We start from the raw sequence: 16,551 nt of genomic DNA on the forward strand, positions 1-16,551 counted from the left end.
CGTAAGCATGATCAGTGGACTCTTTCTGTTTCTTATTCTAATTCAAGAATTTTTGCTCATATTCTGATAAAAACATTTCACTTGATTGTAAACTAATTGATTATTATTTAATGAGGTCTTGAATAAAATTAGCTACAAAAATAAATCTGACGCCGTAACAACTCCAATAAGTTCCTAAATAATTTACAGTTATAGTGGTTCCGAGATTCTCAAAATAGTTGAAATTTAAGACTATTTATAAATGAAAATTCATTATGCTTTTAATCATAGGTAAATGTAAAATGTCTCGAAAAACGAAATGGGATTTCCCAGCTATGGATTTTCCCTTGAAAAAAGTCTTGAACCGTTGAATTTCTTAATTACTTAAATAATTCATTCTTAGAGTGACTTAGTGAATCTAAAAATCTTGCAGTTACTTTTTTTTTTTTTTTTTGAATAACAGAAACATATATCGACTATTTTATACTTTTCTGACGTTAATGTTAACGAATTTTCGTCCTTCTCATTTAGTAACATTTTTGTATTCCGGTATTGCGTTACACCCTGTAACATCTCGTGATAATAATACGGGTAACGCCATGAAAGATTCTGTCTAAATGCGTTTTAATAACTTTGTCGATGTTTATATGAAATTCCTTGAAGTATTCTGTTTTTGTTAGTTAAATGAGATATATTTTTAGCGGCTAATTTCTAAATCCGATGATCTAAGGATTTAGTCAATTTTTAATATTCAGAAGCCAGTCTCGTCCCCTCTCCCACGCTCTCTATTATCTTGCTGAAATCAATGGCAGACCACATTCACGAAAAGTTGGGAATGACGTAATATATTTTGTGACACGGAAAATTAAACATAACACTCCGTAGGTTAATCGCATTCTTGTTTTTATTATGTATCCACACACTAATATTTTTTTCTGCCTGAAAACTATGTGACCTCCCCATCCTGAATCAGATTGGTTATGTCCAAATTCACGTATTGACTTATATCTCTTTTTAATGCAAAGACCAGAGTGCATGTGCGTAGAACTAAAATTTTTAGTATCATTTGACTTTTATGTCTTACATATTTCCTTTATAGAACCCAATAGAAAGGGTCAGAAGAAAGTTAGGTAATTGCCGAGGTATTTGATTCAGGCTACAACTAAGGCCAAAAATAAACCTTCCTAACATTTGTGAACAATTAACATCGACGTCTCACCTGTTCATCTGAAATCGAACAAATATTTTCCTATTTTACTCTCGCCAAGCAAAACAGTGAACAATTATTCGAGAACCTGTTTGTCCTGTTATATTGCTCTTGGAGAATAGCTCAATGGGGCACCGGAGGATGAGAAAATTTTTTCTTTTCATATCTTTTCCTATTTTTTATCTTTCTCGAAATTTTGCGTACTTGATTTTCTTGTTCATTAAGATCTCAAGACGATATGTACTTATTCAAAATTTATTTATTTTGAAAACTTAGGTTTTCCGATTCGTAACCTATACCAAAGAAATATCAGTACCCCCGGAGTTGCAAATTTAAGGCTATCGAATCAACATATGACAAAAGGACAATTTAAATTAATTTCAAATGATTATTTATAGCTCCTCATTCCTACCCAAACAAACGTTCTGGCTAAACTCTGTCAGAGGATTAGGGGCCGAGCTAAGCGCCAATGCGGCCATCTTTTTCATTAATGAAGTTGATCTTGGCACGGGTTGAATCTTTCGTGTTTACTTGCAACGATGCTGAGCGTTACGCTTCTTTGCTCCCTGTTATTGCAACTAGTTTTTTCAAGGTGTGTTCGTCTTCTTCATTCATTTGGTATTTTTATCTATTAGCCTTCGTTTTGCTCAACATTTTCTGCAGTGTAGCATCCCGTTTTCTTTCAAGTAACGAGTCAATATTTATTTTGTTTGTTTAAGCTGGGTGGATGAGGAAACTGAATCGTGTTTATTGGTTACATTACTTATTGACTGAAAGACCAGATGTGATACTTCCTTAATGAATTAGATGTTTAAAAAACTACAAACATTTTGATTTACAAGTTCTTGATTTTTAGGAGCACCATGTCATCACATGAATCACATTTCATGAATCAAGTCCACTAGAAGTGTCTGTTTACTTACTGAAATAGGATAATAGTTATTATTGCTTTTTATGATGTAGATATATAAACATTGTTCATACATACAACCACGCATACATTCTTATATATATGCACAAATAATTGTGCGAAGAGCACTATTTTATAATCTATAATGAAAAGAACAGTACTCGAGTCGTTATTTACTTCTGGCCAGTTTTTTTTTTTTTCTTGTCTTGTTATGAAAGGGCGCGTCTACGCTACACTAAAAAAAACATGTCATACATACACGTCGGCCACTTATCTCATAAATATCAAAACCAGGTTGAAAACAAGTAAACAACTTTAAGGGAAGCACGAACCTTTAACACGTGCTGGATAACTGTATGAAGCACTGGTTAGAACTACCAATGAGTTTTTGGCTTGAATATTGTTTGTGATGTGTGTGTGAGATAATTTACCAACGTGTTTTTATGATATGCTTTACTGCAGTGTGGGTACACCTTAATGAGGCACCCACACTACATTAAGCATGACAAAAATACATATCACATACATATCAAAAACATATTGAATACAAGTCAGTGACTGTAAATGGAGAACGAAACTCTGGCAAATCCTGTATAACCATATGGGGCAGTGGTTACAACTACAAATAAGTCGTTGACATGTGCTCAACTTGTTTGTAATGTGTTTGCAATAAGTTGCTGACATCTGCTTATTACATGCTCTACTGCTGGGTCGACACCTTGAGCTACATTCGTGTACCTTCCTATATCCTTCAATATAAAGGAAAATTACTTCAGGATTTACCAGTTCATTTGAATATAGCATATAAAAGTCTGATATTATTTATTTTACTTGAGTTGGTTTTGGAGCATAGCTGTAATTTGTACCTTCTTTAAATTTATTCTAATTACTTTCATGTTCTCCTGGCAAAAGTTCGGTGTTAAAAATATTAGAAATTTGTTAATGTTTTTCGTCTCCTTTATATTGTATGAAAAAGCCTCGTGTTTTTATGCATATTATATATATATATATATATATATATATATATATATATATATATATATATATATATATATATATATATATATATATATATATATATATATATATATATATATATATATATATATACAATATATATATAAAATATCAATTTTCTGAACTGGGCAAACCGATGAGTTTAATATCTGGGGTGGTAAACATAACGCTTATACATCCTACTTTCTGCTTTTGCCTTATTAAAGAAAATTAGCTTCCTGTAGTTTTTTTGAATCCTTAGAAACCATCCAAGATATCGAATTAATAATTTCATTTTTTGTACATTATATTTAATTATGCGTTACAGTTATGTTATCTTCTGAATTTTGAGTCACTTTTAAAATCATTGTTAATCTTCTGTAAGTTTCCCTGAGGTTTATTTATAAAGTCTAACGTCTGAATTTCATTTCGACATGAAATAATTTAAGATAACTTGACCTCTCATAGAATGTATTCCGTCGTGCTTACGTAATGAACTCTATAACAAATCAACAGCAAGAACAAAAACACAAATAATAATAAAATCAAGATTTTTTTTATTACTCAGTTGTCATCAATATTATGATTAAATTTCTTGTTAAGTGGTGGAAACGTGTACTTCTTGTTAAACTTGTATTTTCGTTAAATAAACAAATCACAGATTACAGTCAGATTTATATGTTATTGCAAAGTGAGACTATTTTATTTTTTTGCTAATTTTTTCTTGACATGCGATCTTCCCTTGGCACTTTCTTACACCAAAAAATGTTTGATTTGTTAAAAGGAAAAAAATTCCATCAGTAAGATCTGATAAGAAATATAAAGACTGGTCCGTAAGAGAGGTCCCTCGCGGAACCTAATCTCATCTTTTTCTGGCACAGACCTTAGCAGTCTAGTCTCATAAAGTACAATGAACCAAAAATAGAAGTGAGGTGCAGCTTGATATTGTTATTGCAATAAATAGAAACCTTTCTTTAAAATCTCTTGACTAAAACTTAATTTCAGTTTTTTCCCAGAGGACAGCATAACAAATAAGGAGATAACGGTGATTTATAAGTACATCTTGGAGTTCACCGCAGATAAAATCTCGATGAATTACCGAGTCAACAACAGCAGGACGGCGGCGTGTTTTTGGGTGTGCTGCAGTCCAAAATATCGCATTCCCCTCAGGTGTGGGAGGTTCTCTGCCTAGGTGTGGGAGGCTCCTTTTGTCGGCGGATATAAAAGCTTGCCGTGAAGTCCTTCTTGTTAGTCGCCATAAGACTCCCGTAGTGGGTGAGTAGTGATCAAAGCCTCTGCTCCTCTTTCCCAGCTCCCTGCGCCTCTACGTCTGTCGGAATTCTCTAATCGTTACAACAGAGTCCGTGAAGGAGTACTTATTATATTATAGGATATTCACATTCACGTTCGTGATGGATTTCACCTAGAACCTTTGTTCTTTCTGGCAATCATAAAAATTCATCCATTAGCAACTTTTCTTGTAGTGTTTATAATAATATTCCCTGGAGTAACCATTGGTCATTCACGGACATTACTCTCAGAATTCGATACGCGGCGATTGCAGATGACTGGACTTTGTCGAATATTACCTAGTAATTTCGAGACAGAAAATTCCTATATGTCATGTATTCCCTTCCTTTACTTCATTCCTCCCCTACCCCACCCCTTCTCTCTCTCTCTCTCTCTCTCTCTCTCTCTCTCTCTCTCTCTCTCTCTCTCTCGTATATATGACTGCTTGAGTTTGTTCCACTACAGATCCATAAACTTTGCACGGGTACGTAATCACATTACTACACCCAAACTCCCAGAGATGCATTTCTTCAGTATTTGAATTCACACATTAGGGTTTTTCTTTTATCAGTCCCATGACAAAAGAAAGAAAATAGAGCTAAAAAAAATTTAAGTATTCCCAGTGTAACGTCGTTATGGAAAACAAAGTAGGGTTATACAATTCACCCATAAGATATAAATATAGAGGGTAATTCTTCAATTGTATCAAGTTTAGGATCAACACAGTTTCCCGTTGAGGTTAATCTAGATGCTATATGAATGACAGCATTAAATCTCTTTCGATCGTCGTAGCTCTCTCAAAACCGCGGTATCAGATTGATAAAAAAGGACTGATGTATTGATCTGGAAAACACAAGTGTCAATTAATCCTGTACGAAGTAAAATCTTTGAAGATTCTTGGTATGGATCTTAACGCAAGAAAACCTTAAGATACTGTTTCTTAAGCATCTTTATCGATGTTGGAAACACTAAAAATTACAGATTTCAATGCTACAATTACTCAAATTAATTGTAATTATTATTTTTCATTTTCGTGAAATCGGAACAAGTAAAATGCTGTCTTTTTCTTGGTAATATAAAAACTGAAAAAGCGAAATCAAGTTCACATTTCCTAATTTAAGTGAACGGATGTTTGTTAATCAGCTATAAACTGATTTTATTTAGAATTATTCTCTAAATACGTTCAAACACCCGTTTTATTCAAGTATTAAGCGATGAGCTTAGTTCATGGTATCAAAATTCAGAAACCACGACATTTAGTAGGTCTAGTAGCTGCAATATTCGCTGTTGAAGCTACTCTAGGAAAAACATAATAAAATAAAGTAGTAAACATCATATCTAACTAATGTTACATAAAAGTACTTTTTGAGAGGCATATTTTAGAATTCACACCACATTTTTTAACGTAAAATTCACAGCAAATGTATTCAAGTAAGCGAGATGTTTTTGGCTTTGTAACACGATAACTAGTTTCTTTATCATCCCAGACAAACAATAAACAGGTTATTTTCGTTAAGAAAAGTCACTTGTTTAAATTTGCTGTAGTACAGGTAGATGAAATAAAAGCGTGTTGTTATTGCGAGGAAATTAACTTTTACCAGCTGTTGCATGTCTGTGAGAATGTTTTGGCTACCCACAGATAATTTATTTTAACAAGTGTATCTCATTATCATTTATCGTATATTCTGACTTATTATAGCTTATAATTTTCTAACCTGTGATTTTCATGGGATGAAAATCTGCCATTTAGACTAATTATTATTTGAAATGGAGCAGTCAAAGTTTCATATTCACTGCTGTTAGGGTATTCAGAGAGATTCAAGTATTTTTCTTTAAAATTTCCTTTGAATTTCTGTGAACTTTTCAGGCCCTACTGATACCCAGGCCATACCACCACCATGTGTGACGACGAAGAGGCGGCGGCGCTCGTTTGCGACAATGGCTCCGGTCTTGTCAAGGCTGGCTTTGCCGGTGATGACGCTCCTCGAGCTGTCTTCCCCTCCATCGTTGGCCGCGCCCGTCACCAGGGTGTGATGGTCGGTATGGGTCAGAAGGACGCCTACGTCGGCGATGAGGCCCAGAGCAAGAGAGGCATCCTCACCCTTAAGTATCCCATTGAACATGGTATCATCACCAACTGGGATGATATGGAGAAGGTTTGGTACCATACCTTCTACAATGAACTCCGCGTTGCCCCTGAGGAATCCCCAACCATGCTCACTGAGGCTCCCCTTAACCCAAAGGCCAACCGTGAGAAGATGACACAGATCATGTTCGAGTCCTTTTCAATGCCCGCTATGTATGTCTGCATCCAGGCTGTCCTCTCCCTGTATGCCTCTGGTCGTACCACCGGCCAAGTCTGTGACTCTGGTGATGGTGTAACTCATATGGTTCCAGTATATGAAGGCTTCGCCCTGCCTCATGCAATCCTTCGTCTTGACCTGGCTGGCCGTGATATTACCAACTACTTGATGAAGATCATGACTGAGCGAGGCTACTCATTCACCACCACTGCTGAGCGTGAGATTGTCCGTGACATAAAGGAGAAACTCTGCTATATGGCTCTCGACTTTGATAGTGAGATGAACGTAGCTGCAGCTTCTTCATCACTTGATAAATCCTATGAACTTCCTGATGGTCAAGTCATTACCATTGGTAATGAACGTTTCCGTGCCCCTGAATCTCTTTTCCAGCCTTCTTTCTTGGGCATGGAGTCAGCAGGTGTCCATGAAGTCGTCCACAATTCCATCATGAGGTGCGACATTGACATCAGGAAGGACCTGTTGGCCAACATTGTTATGTCAGGTGGCACCACCATGTATGCTGGTATTGCTGACAGGATGCAGAAGGAAATCACAGCTTTGGCTCCTTCAACTGTCAAGGTTAAGATCATTGCTCCTCCTGAGAGGAAGTACTCGGTTTGGATTGGTGGTTCTATCCTTGGCTCTCTCTCTACTTTCCAGAATATGTGGATCACCAAGGAAGAGTATGAGGAATCTGGCCCAGGAATTGTTCATCGCAAGTGCTTTTAGTATATGTGTGTAACATTAAGAGTATTATAATAATAAAATATTTTCATTGCTGTTTTGATAAATTTCCTATTATTTTCCTGTCCAATTTTCATATCTTTAGCAGCGTGTTCGTACATATCCTGTTGTTAAATTGAAGAATGAATTATAACGGCGAAATCTAATTCACAAGGTTATTTAACTCTTTGAAGGCCCTGCATACTAATGATTTATTGTAACATTAAAGTAATAAATTTATGAGACTTATGCTAGGGTATTCTGCTGAGGCTGTTTTGTAACAATAAACTTGAAGATTTTAGGATTATCCTAAGACAGTGAGCCCTGCAAAAGTCAAATTGTGTCATACACAATTACTTTTTAAACTGTTATAATTAAGAGGGAGTTTCTATTAAAAGTTCTGCAATTCCATCAGCATTAAACGCTGTTTGGGAGGGAGAGGTACTTCATTTCGATGCAGTCCAGTTTTTGAAAAGGCCATTTTGGGCACATAATCATATTCTGTTGTATTTTACTAATTTTTTGAAAATTTCAAGCAAAACTATGGACAATTTTTGCAATGATATTTGACAGTGCAATTTTTTTCTCCTAGAGCTTTCTCTCATTCCCTTAGATATGAAAATATATTGCCAAACTTACCTTTATATATAAACAGAGGAGCAGGCAAACGCAGTCTCTTGAAAAGAAACTGACATATATGAAAGCTGTGCAGCAACATTGGTTATGCTTTTACGTTTGTGACTTCTCCAGGCATTCACCAGACATTTTCTATTCTTCTGGTTTTTTTTTTTTTTTTTTGCTTTTCCCTCTCCGTTTGCATAGAATGTCACTACATGAAATGTTCTACCTGTATGCGAAGCGAACTGCGTCTGTTGTAATGGCTGGCTCTTGATATCAAAAGGTATCTATAGCCTAATTTTGTGCAACTGACGGTAAATATCCACCTTCAGTACCATTAAAGCTTCTACCTTGCTTCTTATCACCTCGTGTGTTGCACGTAAATACAACCTCTCTTGTGATATTTCTACATACCGCATGGTCGTGACGAATGAGTAAAATTCACCCGAGAATAATTGTCTTGTATAATTTTGCTAACTAACGAGACAGTAAAGTAGAAGATTGCGCACTATGCGAATTAAGAAAGCTGCTGAAAAACAGTTTATACTCGTTACAGGACGAGTCTCTATTCGGCCAATTAGAATTAGTGAATTATGCAGTGGAAATTTACTGTCACCACAAGAGAAAAAAAAAGGACCTTACTCTTAAGTCACAGTTAGCCTACGCTGAACTTGCTCCTCTTTCAGTAAAGGGGAGCTACTAAACTTGCTCTTAAATCTCTCATCGGGTTGTTACAGCATTATTTTTCATGCTTGTTAGTTTCCAATTCCGAAACATTAAATGACGATGTAGCCACATCTAAATCAGTCACTATCCACCTTTAATTTGAAATGGATTCTAAGGTTTCATTAAATACAAATTTACAATTGCTTTAGGACATAATCACCATTCGTGTTAGAGGCCTTTGATCTACCATCACAATGCACACAACTACTTGAATACAGTGCGTTGTCAGCAAGAAGACAGACGTCTGAATTGTCAGCACACACGTGTCATAATTTACGGGGAAGACATAACTCAGAGCCTTGTTGGGAATACCGTAAATATCTTGACAATTCTTTTCTGTTTTCGTTTCTTTCAGTAATTTTTCCTTCGTTTTCATCCTGTGGTTTGGACAGGAGGATGAGATGCTCTGTCACATTTCTAAGATTATTTTTTTTTTTTTTTGTAAATAAAAAATGATGAAAGATTATTTATTTAGTTAACTATGATGCAGAAATTCGTATCTTCCCAGATTTCCTGTTTAAATCCGATTCTAGGTAAAAAAAAAAAAAAAAAAAAACATATGCACACACACACCGAAGAGCTAGAAAAGGAAAGGAAAAAATACCTGATTAGAAGGTACTACATGGAGACCTAACATCGGGCTTGCCACACGCAGATTTTTTAAATGGCAGTTTATTAAGTTCTTCGGCGAAAATAATTTCGTCCTGCACTACTAGAATTTTATGGTATGTGTAAAAGGTAATTACCTTAAAATGACATTTTTTCTAAACGGTACAGGAAAACGTAGCCACCATAAAGCCGCAGCTTTCGTGTAGGAGCTAGACAGCACAGTTTTCCCTTTCGTTTTCTTAAAGTCTTTTTATTTAGTCTTTCCCTCAGCCGTACTAACTTATCAAAAGTAACCTTCTTAAAGGGGAAGATCGCTTGATTTCACATGCCCCTTGTGTGTGTAAACTGTTCCCCCCCTCACGGCCAAGGAAACTCTCCTTAACGTTTTCATGTTTCCGTCTTGTTAACTGTGTTGACTTGGTTTTTCATATTTATTGTACGGTTTTTTGTCATTCAATTTGTTCTGCTATGCCTATGTCAAACCTTCTCGAATAAGTTCAGAGACTCTTCAAGACATCTATAGAGTCGGTATTATAGAAAACACTTTACGTAAAAAAAAAAAGTTAAAATTTATGAACTTCATGAGATGATAATTAATCATTAAATTAATGTATAAGTATGAATTTCAATCAAGTGCAAGTTGAGTTTGGTTAATTTTGATGTGGGTCCCAGCAAAAATATTGTAAACCTGCCGTTACATATCTCTAATGACAGACATAAATGCTGTCAGACATGATAGGAAACAGTTGAACAAATGCCCTTTGCATTATAGTCGACGACAGAATTTTGTATCACCTCTTTTCAAATCCTAACCATAAAGCAATCAAAGGATTTGTGCTAAGTATAAATGCCATACCTTAAGACTGATCGCTACTCCCCGAGATGCACCAAGATGCGCTGACCCTTTATTCGTGAAGATCACAACATGAGAAAGCTTTTGACAGGATGCCAGTTTTAGCTCTTCCTGATTTTTCGAAACAATAATTTGGAGCCTGTTATACCCTTAACAAAGCAACGGGGGACAAATTTCACAGCACGAAGCATTTGCTGTAAAATGCATTTTCGAAAATCTTAGAAATATATTAACGTCATATTCATTTTGTGTCAGCTGTGATCTAATTCAGAAGAGGAGAAGATTAAACAACAATGCTCTTTTGTGCAAGTGGTGAATAAAAAAAGCTGCAAAGTTTTGGGTTACAGTAAAAAGGATATCACAGAAATATTATAAAAAAAAAAAAAAAAACTTTCGGATCGTGTCGTTATATTAATGTCTTTCAATTTGTTTTTATAAGTACGTTTATTTTGTTGGAATTTTGTGCTTGTGATTTCTATTGATGAATTCATACTTTGTAGAATATCATTACTTAGGGGCCTGGCAAAAGCCCCAGTCTCTTTCTTTTTCTTAAAGTCATAGATATGTAGATAATGTACGCATAACCCCCAAAGCCCCATCAGTAGTATAGCGATTCCTTAAATGCGTCTACATTTCCCTCCGAGTTTTCCTCTATGACTTACCAGTTATTATCACTTCATTACCCTCTCTGCTGAGGCAGATCTTCTCAGCAGCTAATCCCAGGATTTCATCTGTTTTAATTATTATTCTTGATATTTTGGAACAAATCGAAACGCCATGGGTATGGTTAGCAAACTTCCATGGACATGAATACTGAAATATAAAAAAAGAGAGAAATCGTAGGTGCTCTTGTTTTTTTTTTTTTTTTTTTTAGCAAGTTATAAATATTAAGTTCACTTCTTGCTTTATGTTGCATCCTAAGTTTACTTGTTTTTGGTGATTGAAGTAAAAGAATTAGCTTTAGTCTAAGAATATATTTGTTGTCTTTTACAAGTTATGTAGAGCTTTACTATTACAGATATTTTGTATAAAATGTTCCTGAAAAGGCAACTTGTTAGAGTGTGGCAGCCTATGAAGACGCTGAATCTGCATGTAATTTTTATTTGTTGTAAGTGGGATATGAAGACATAGTCGCGTAAAATATTTCGTTCCTAGTTATTGAATACGTTTTAATCAGGATGATTAGAAGCACTTGCGGTGGACGATACCAGGACCAGACTCATCGTATTCCTCCTTGGTGATCCACATCGCCTGGAAAGTGGAGAGGGAACCAAGAATGGAGCCACCGATCCAGACGGAGTACTTCCTCTCAGGAGGAGCAATGATCTTAACCTTGACAGTTGAAGGAGCCAAAGCAGTGATTTCCTTCTGCATCCTATCAGCAATACCAGCATACATGGTGGTACCACCAGACATGACAATGTTGGCCAGCAGGTCCTTCCTGATGTCAATGTCGCACCTCATGATGGAATTGTGGACTGTCTCATGGACACCAGCAGACTCCATACCCAAGAAAGAAGGCTGGAAAAGAGATTCAGGAGCACGGAAACGCTCATTACCAATGGTAATGACCTGACCGTCAGGGAGTTCGTAGGATTTGTCAATGGATGAAGAAGCGGCAGCTACATTCATCTCACTTTCAAAGTCAAGAGCCATGTAGCAAAGCTTTTCCTTGATGTCACGAACGATCTCACGCTCAGCGGTGGTGGTGAAGGAGTAGCCACGCTCAGTCAGAATCTTCATCAAGTAGTTGGTGATATCACGACCAGCCAAATCCAAACGGAGAATGGCGTGAGGAAGAGCGAAACCTTCATATACTGGAACCATGTGGGTCACACCATCACCAGAGTCGCAGACCTGACCAGTGGTACGACCAGAGGCGTAGAGGGAGAGGACAGCCTGGATGCAAACATACATGGCGGGCATGTTGAAGGACTCGAACATGATCTGTGTCATCTTCTCACGGTTAGCCTTGGGGTTGAGGGGAGCCTCAGTAAGCATGGTTGGGGATTCCTCAGGGGCAACGCGGAGTTCATTGTAGAAGGTGTGGTACCAGACCTTCTCCATATCGTCCCAGTTGGTGATGATACCATGCTCGATGGGGTACTTGAGAGTGAGGATACCTCTCTTGCTCTGGGCCTCATCACCAACGTAGGCGTCCTTCTGACCCATACCGACCATCACACCCTGGTGACGGGCGCGGCCAACGATGGAGGGGAAGACAGCTCGAGGAGCGTCATCACCGGCAAAGCCAGCCTTGACAAGACCGGAGCCATTGTCGCAAACGAGCGCCGCCGCCTCTTCGTCGTCACACATGATGGTGGTTTTGCTTTGGTGTTACTGATATCCTGAAAATAGGGAAAAATATATATGTAACATTTTTGGTTTTTCAGTAACTTACTACTATTTCTAAATGCAGCATTTGTTGTATAATTTTTTTAGCAAATGGAAGTATTAACACTTAGGATATTTTAATGAAGAGGCTAGCCACCATACTTCTTGCAATATTGCTTGCTATCGATAAAATTATTTCCTGTTATTATTGTTCCGAATCGCCTGAAAATTAAGAATCATTGTAAATAATTCCTTAAGGTACTTCCATTACTGTTTTATATTTGAATTCATGTTTTTCAGTGCTTGGTAATGGCATTCACTCAGGAATTTACTGAAATTCATAAGGAAATATCAGATAATGTTAGTCATTCTGCTTATTTTGAAAACTTTCTTAGAATTGTGTATAGGTAAACCAAAATTTTACACTTGTTTTATTGTAAACTTGTGATAGTACAAATACTTTAAAAGTTTAACACGAGCTCTCTGTCGCCTGTTTTCTGTTTTGTATCTTGTGCAAATTATTTTTAAACAATTTTGATATGCACAAAAGGTTAAGACACAAAAGGAAATTCAACAAAAGTATTCATTTTTTCATTATTTCGTGAGATGAATGAAAATTACTTTTTGTGTGATTTATCAAAAACGATAAATACGTCATCAATTTATTCATAATAATTTTTATTCTATATTCCGAAAAAATCAGACAGTTACATCAAGTGTATGTCATAATAAATCTAAGTGGTTTAGAACAGTCTCCATCTAATAATGTTATCGGCAGTGTTTTATAAAGCGTTGTTCACTAAATTATGAAGAATTTTCATAATTGTTCTTCACATAATTTTTTCGGAAGCTCAGATTATTCTAAAAGTAATCATTTGTTGACGAAGCATGATCAGAAACATAAACTAACTGAACCCACGAATATATCCTTTTGATATTGAATGGGGCATTATGATGTCACAACACTTATGACTGTTTGTGTATGAATTAGAGTTTCCTCATACGCCGTTTTACTAAACGACCATTACTCAAGGGTCTGAACACAATGCTTAACCGATTTCATATGAACGTTGTTCATCCAGTTTTGATAATGTAACGTAAGTTTATCAAAATGAAATAAAATCTTAAACACCACTGTCGATCTTTGTCCCGAGAAGAGTCCTTTCACGATGCAGTCTTAAGACGAACTCCTCCCTTCCTTCCTTCGAGATCACAAGCATCACGGACCGGGGAACGAAATACTTGGGAGGGGGCGTCACTTACCCACGAGCTGACTTACGGCGACTAGCACAGAGTAATCCACCTGGGTGCATTTATATAAGCCCACGACAAACTCCCACATTGGGGGGAATGCGATATTTGGCCAACAGCCTTTGTGGGCATTGCCCGTTTATTACAAATACGAGCGTGGGTTGTTAATTGTTTTCGGTCGCCTTACAACGGACATTTCCCGTCAGCATCGTCGATTTTATCACACGATTTCAGCGGTCGCTTTTGGCGGCATTGCAATCTTCTTTTAATAGGCCATGCAACATACGCAGGGTAATTATAGCAATACAGTCCGAAAAAAACATTGATTTCCATCTTTTTTCTCGTTATTTTTTTATATGAGACTTTTGGATCCCCTGCCAAAACCATCGAGACTTTGGGAAAGGTTGCTTGTCTTTAATAGTGCTGTATTTTTAGCGAGGGCTCCCCTTTTGTGCGACTCTTAAATATTTTATTTATCGCACCCTGCATCTGCGTTAGTTGAGCGGGGAATTTTGTTCTAAGACAGAAGGTGCTTAATATTGTCTTGTAAGTTTGCCAGCTCGAATTGCTTGGCAAATTCCTCGCTGTTCCATATTCAGTGTTTGAATGTATTAAGCAAAATTCAGCTTTGGATAACTTTTCTAAATGCTTTTAGTATATATATATATCTAAATGCTTATTATATATATATATATATATATATATATATATATATAATATATATATATATATGTGTGTGTGTATGTATGTATGTTTGTGTGTATTCTGTGTTCATGTGTAAGTGTTTTTATGTGGGGGATAATTGACATTCATGATCATTCAACATCTATAATTTTGAGTAAAAATATACATGTACTGCGCTGTTCATTTTAACTTTATTTAAATGCTTGGATTGTCATTGACACTGACTTTAGTCAGGTTATGAAGTTATTATGGTCATCAACATTGTGCAATGTATGTGTGATGAAAAAGGATTTGAAATGGTGAGAGATGTTGAAAAATATATGATGGAAAACAGATGTAGGAGAGATTAGGGTGTTTTGAGATAGTCTTGTCATGTGGAATGGATGTTGGATGATAGTTGGTTTAAAGAAATGTGCAATTCAGAAGTACTGAAAGGAAGGAAGAGAGGAAGACCTAGGAAGGGTTGGATAAACGGTGTGAAAGAGGTGATAGACAGAAAAGGCATTAGCATGCAAGAATGGGAAGAATGCAGGCAAGATACAGTTAAATGGTTCAGTATGTTTAGAGGTCACAACTTGCTGTTGATAAGTCTCTTGTCTATGTTTATGAACCGGCTGATGTTATGCAAGATTTCTGCGCCAAGGGTTCATTGGCAGTTCACAATTAAGGTACAAATGTGCCAGTGTTCCTTGTCTCGCTTTTTATCGGGGAATTGGCTTAATGTTGCATAGCATTATAAATCCATATGTCTTCATAGACATTATATATATACTTTATATATATGTATATATAGTGTGTTTGTCTTGCATATGTGTGAGTGTTTTCCAGCCTAAAACCATTGCTTCATAAGAAAGATTATGTTTTTTTATATGCATACTGATTACAGAGGATATGTGGTTTCTAGCATCATTCCTCCCCCACAAAACACACCTCCCCTCAGACTAGTTTCTCATTCTGAAGATGGATCGAACTCATGACATCAGTTTCTCAAGTTCCCGAAACCTCATATTGAATCATGACACCAAAAGAAGGAAAACCCATTTCACAACTAATTACCATTCCAACTACCCTATTGAAATTGTAACCATGCCTTTGATTAATATATTTCCTCCCATCCTGAAGCAGTTTCTCACCCCTGGCGAAGCCAAATTGCTTATAACATTAAGATCATAAAAATAATAACTAACAAGTTTACCTGTCTATCTTTTTTCCATAGCTAATCTTTCCGTGTCATTTTGAATGTCGATAACTTTTAACCATCAAAGTAGCTAAGACATTTATCTGCGTCCTACTTCTTTGTTGATAACTAATTTTGTAAGGGAGATTTTGTTTTCTTTACCTCGTTTTCACGTAGGCTATCATTAAAAATATATTAAAACAGTCTGACTGCAGTAAGCTGAAATATTTTATGGCTTTGTTCATAGAAAGTGCAGAGAAATACTTGCTTATAAATGGATAATGAGCAATGTACGTTTTTGCTTACGACTTTTTTTTATCGTTTAATTAGTGATACCACATAAAAGACAACTATTTTAGAAATAAAAGTTGTTAATTAGTGATATATATATATACCATTTATTTTTTCGATAAAAGTATATACAGTATATATATACATATATGCATGTGTTATTTTGTAAATTGAATTTGTACTCTATTATTATCATGAATGTTATCGTCACCAGTAACACATCGAATCCAACTCCTAAGATAAATGCCAGTAATTTAGCTTATTAAACACGGTTATTCATCGGGTTAGAGGATTTCATGCCTTCAGTGCCCTTGACCCTTCTACTCTCATCGCGTTATCATTTGTTATGTATGTATGTATGCATGTTTGTATGTATGTATGAATGCATGTATGTATGTTTTGTGATAAGAATGCGTTTTATGTTACAGTTTATTAGCTAGATTTTTTGACAAGTTCCTCTCATAAACTACAAATTATATCATTAATATCACAGGTAAATATAATGAGGTAAATTGGTTGAGAAAAAATAGTCCTTCCTGTAAGAGCCTACAGAATGTTGATATGCAGTAGAAGTTTCCGTGTCTCTGTGGTCCTCGGCAC

At 36.1% G+C, this 16,551-nt stretch overlaps 2 protein-coding genes across 2 annotated transcripts; one reads left to right on the forward strand and one right to left on the reverse strand.

The window, feature by feature from the left end:
* Positions 1 to 4,348: 4,348 nt before the first annotated feature.
* Positions 4,349 to 7,464, forward strand: LOC136850074 (actin, alpha cardiac muscle 2-like). The gene is made up of 2 exons (XM_067123626.1): positions 4,349 to 4,367; positions 6,250 to 7,464. Exon 2 carries the CDS (start codon positions 6,281 to 6,283, stop codon positions 7,412 to 7,414), a length of 1,134 nt encoding a protein of 377 aa, XP_066979727.1. The 5' UTR covers positions 4,349 to 4,367; positions 6,250 to 6,280; the 3' UTR covers positions 7,415 to 7,464.
* Positions 7,465 to 11,173: 3,709 nt separating this feature from the next.
* Positions 11,174 to 13,945, reverse strand: LOC136850075 (actin, alpha cardiac muscle 2-like). Its single transcript, XM_067123627.1, has 2 exons — positions 13,812 to 13,945; positions 11,174 to 12,562 (listed from the first exon to the last, which is right to left on the reverse strand). Exon 2 carries the CDS (start codon positions 12,528 to 12,530, stop codon positions 11,397 to 11,399), a length of 1,134 nt encoding a protein of 377 aa, XP_066979728.1. The 5' UTR covers positions 12,531 to 12,562; positions 13,812 to 13,945; the 3' UTR covers positions 11,174 to 11,396.
* Between the last annotated feature and the right edge of the window lie 2,606 nt (positions 13,946 to 16,551).

Source organism: Macrobrachium rosenbergii, chromosome 21 (genome assembly GCF_040412425.1).
Source record: "Macrobrachium rosenbergii isolate ZJJX-2024 chromosome 21, ASM4041242v1, whole genome shotgun sequence".
Classification (NCBI taxonomy): Eukaryota; Metazoa; Arthropoda; class Malacostraca; order Decapoda; family Palaemonidae; genus Macrobrachium; species Macrobrachium rosenbergii.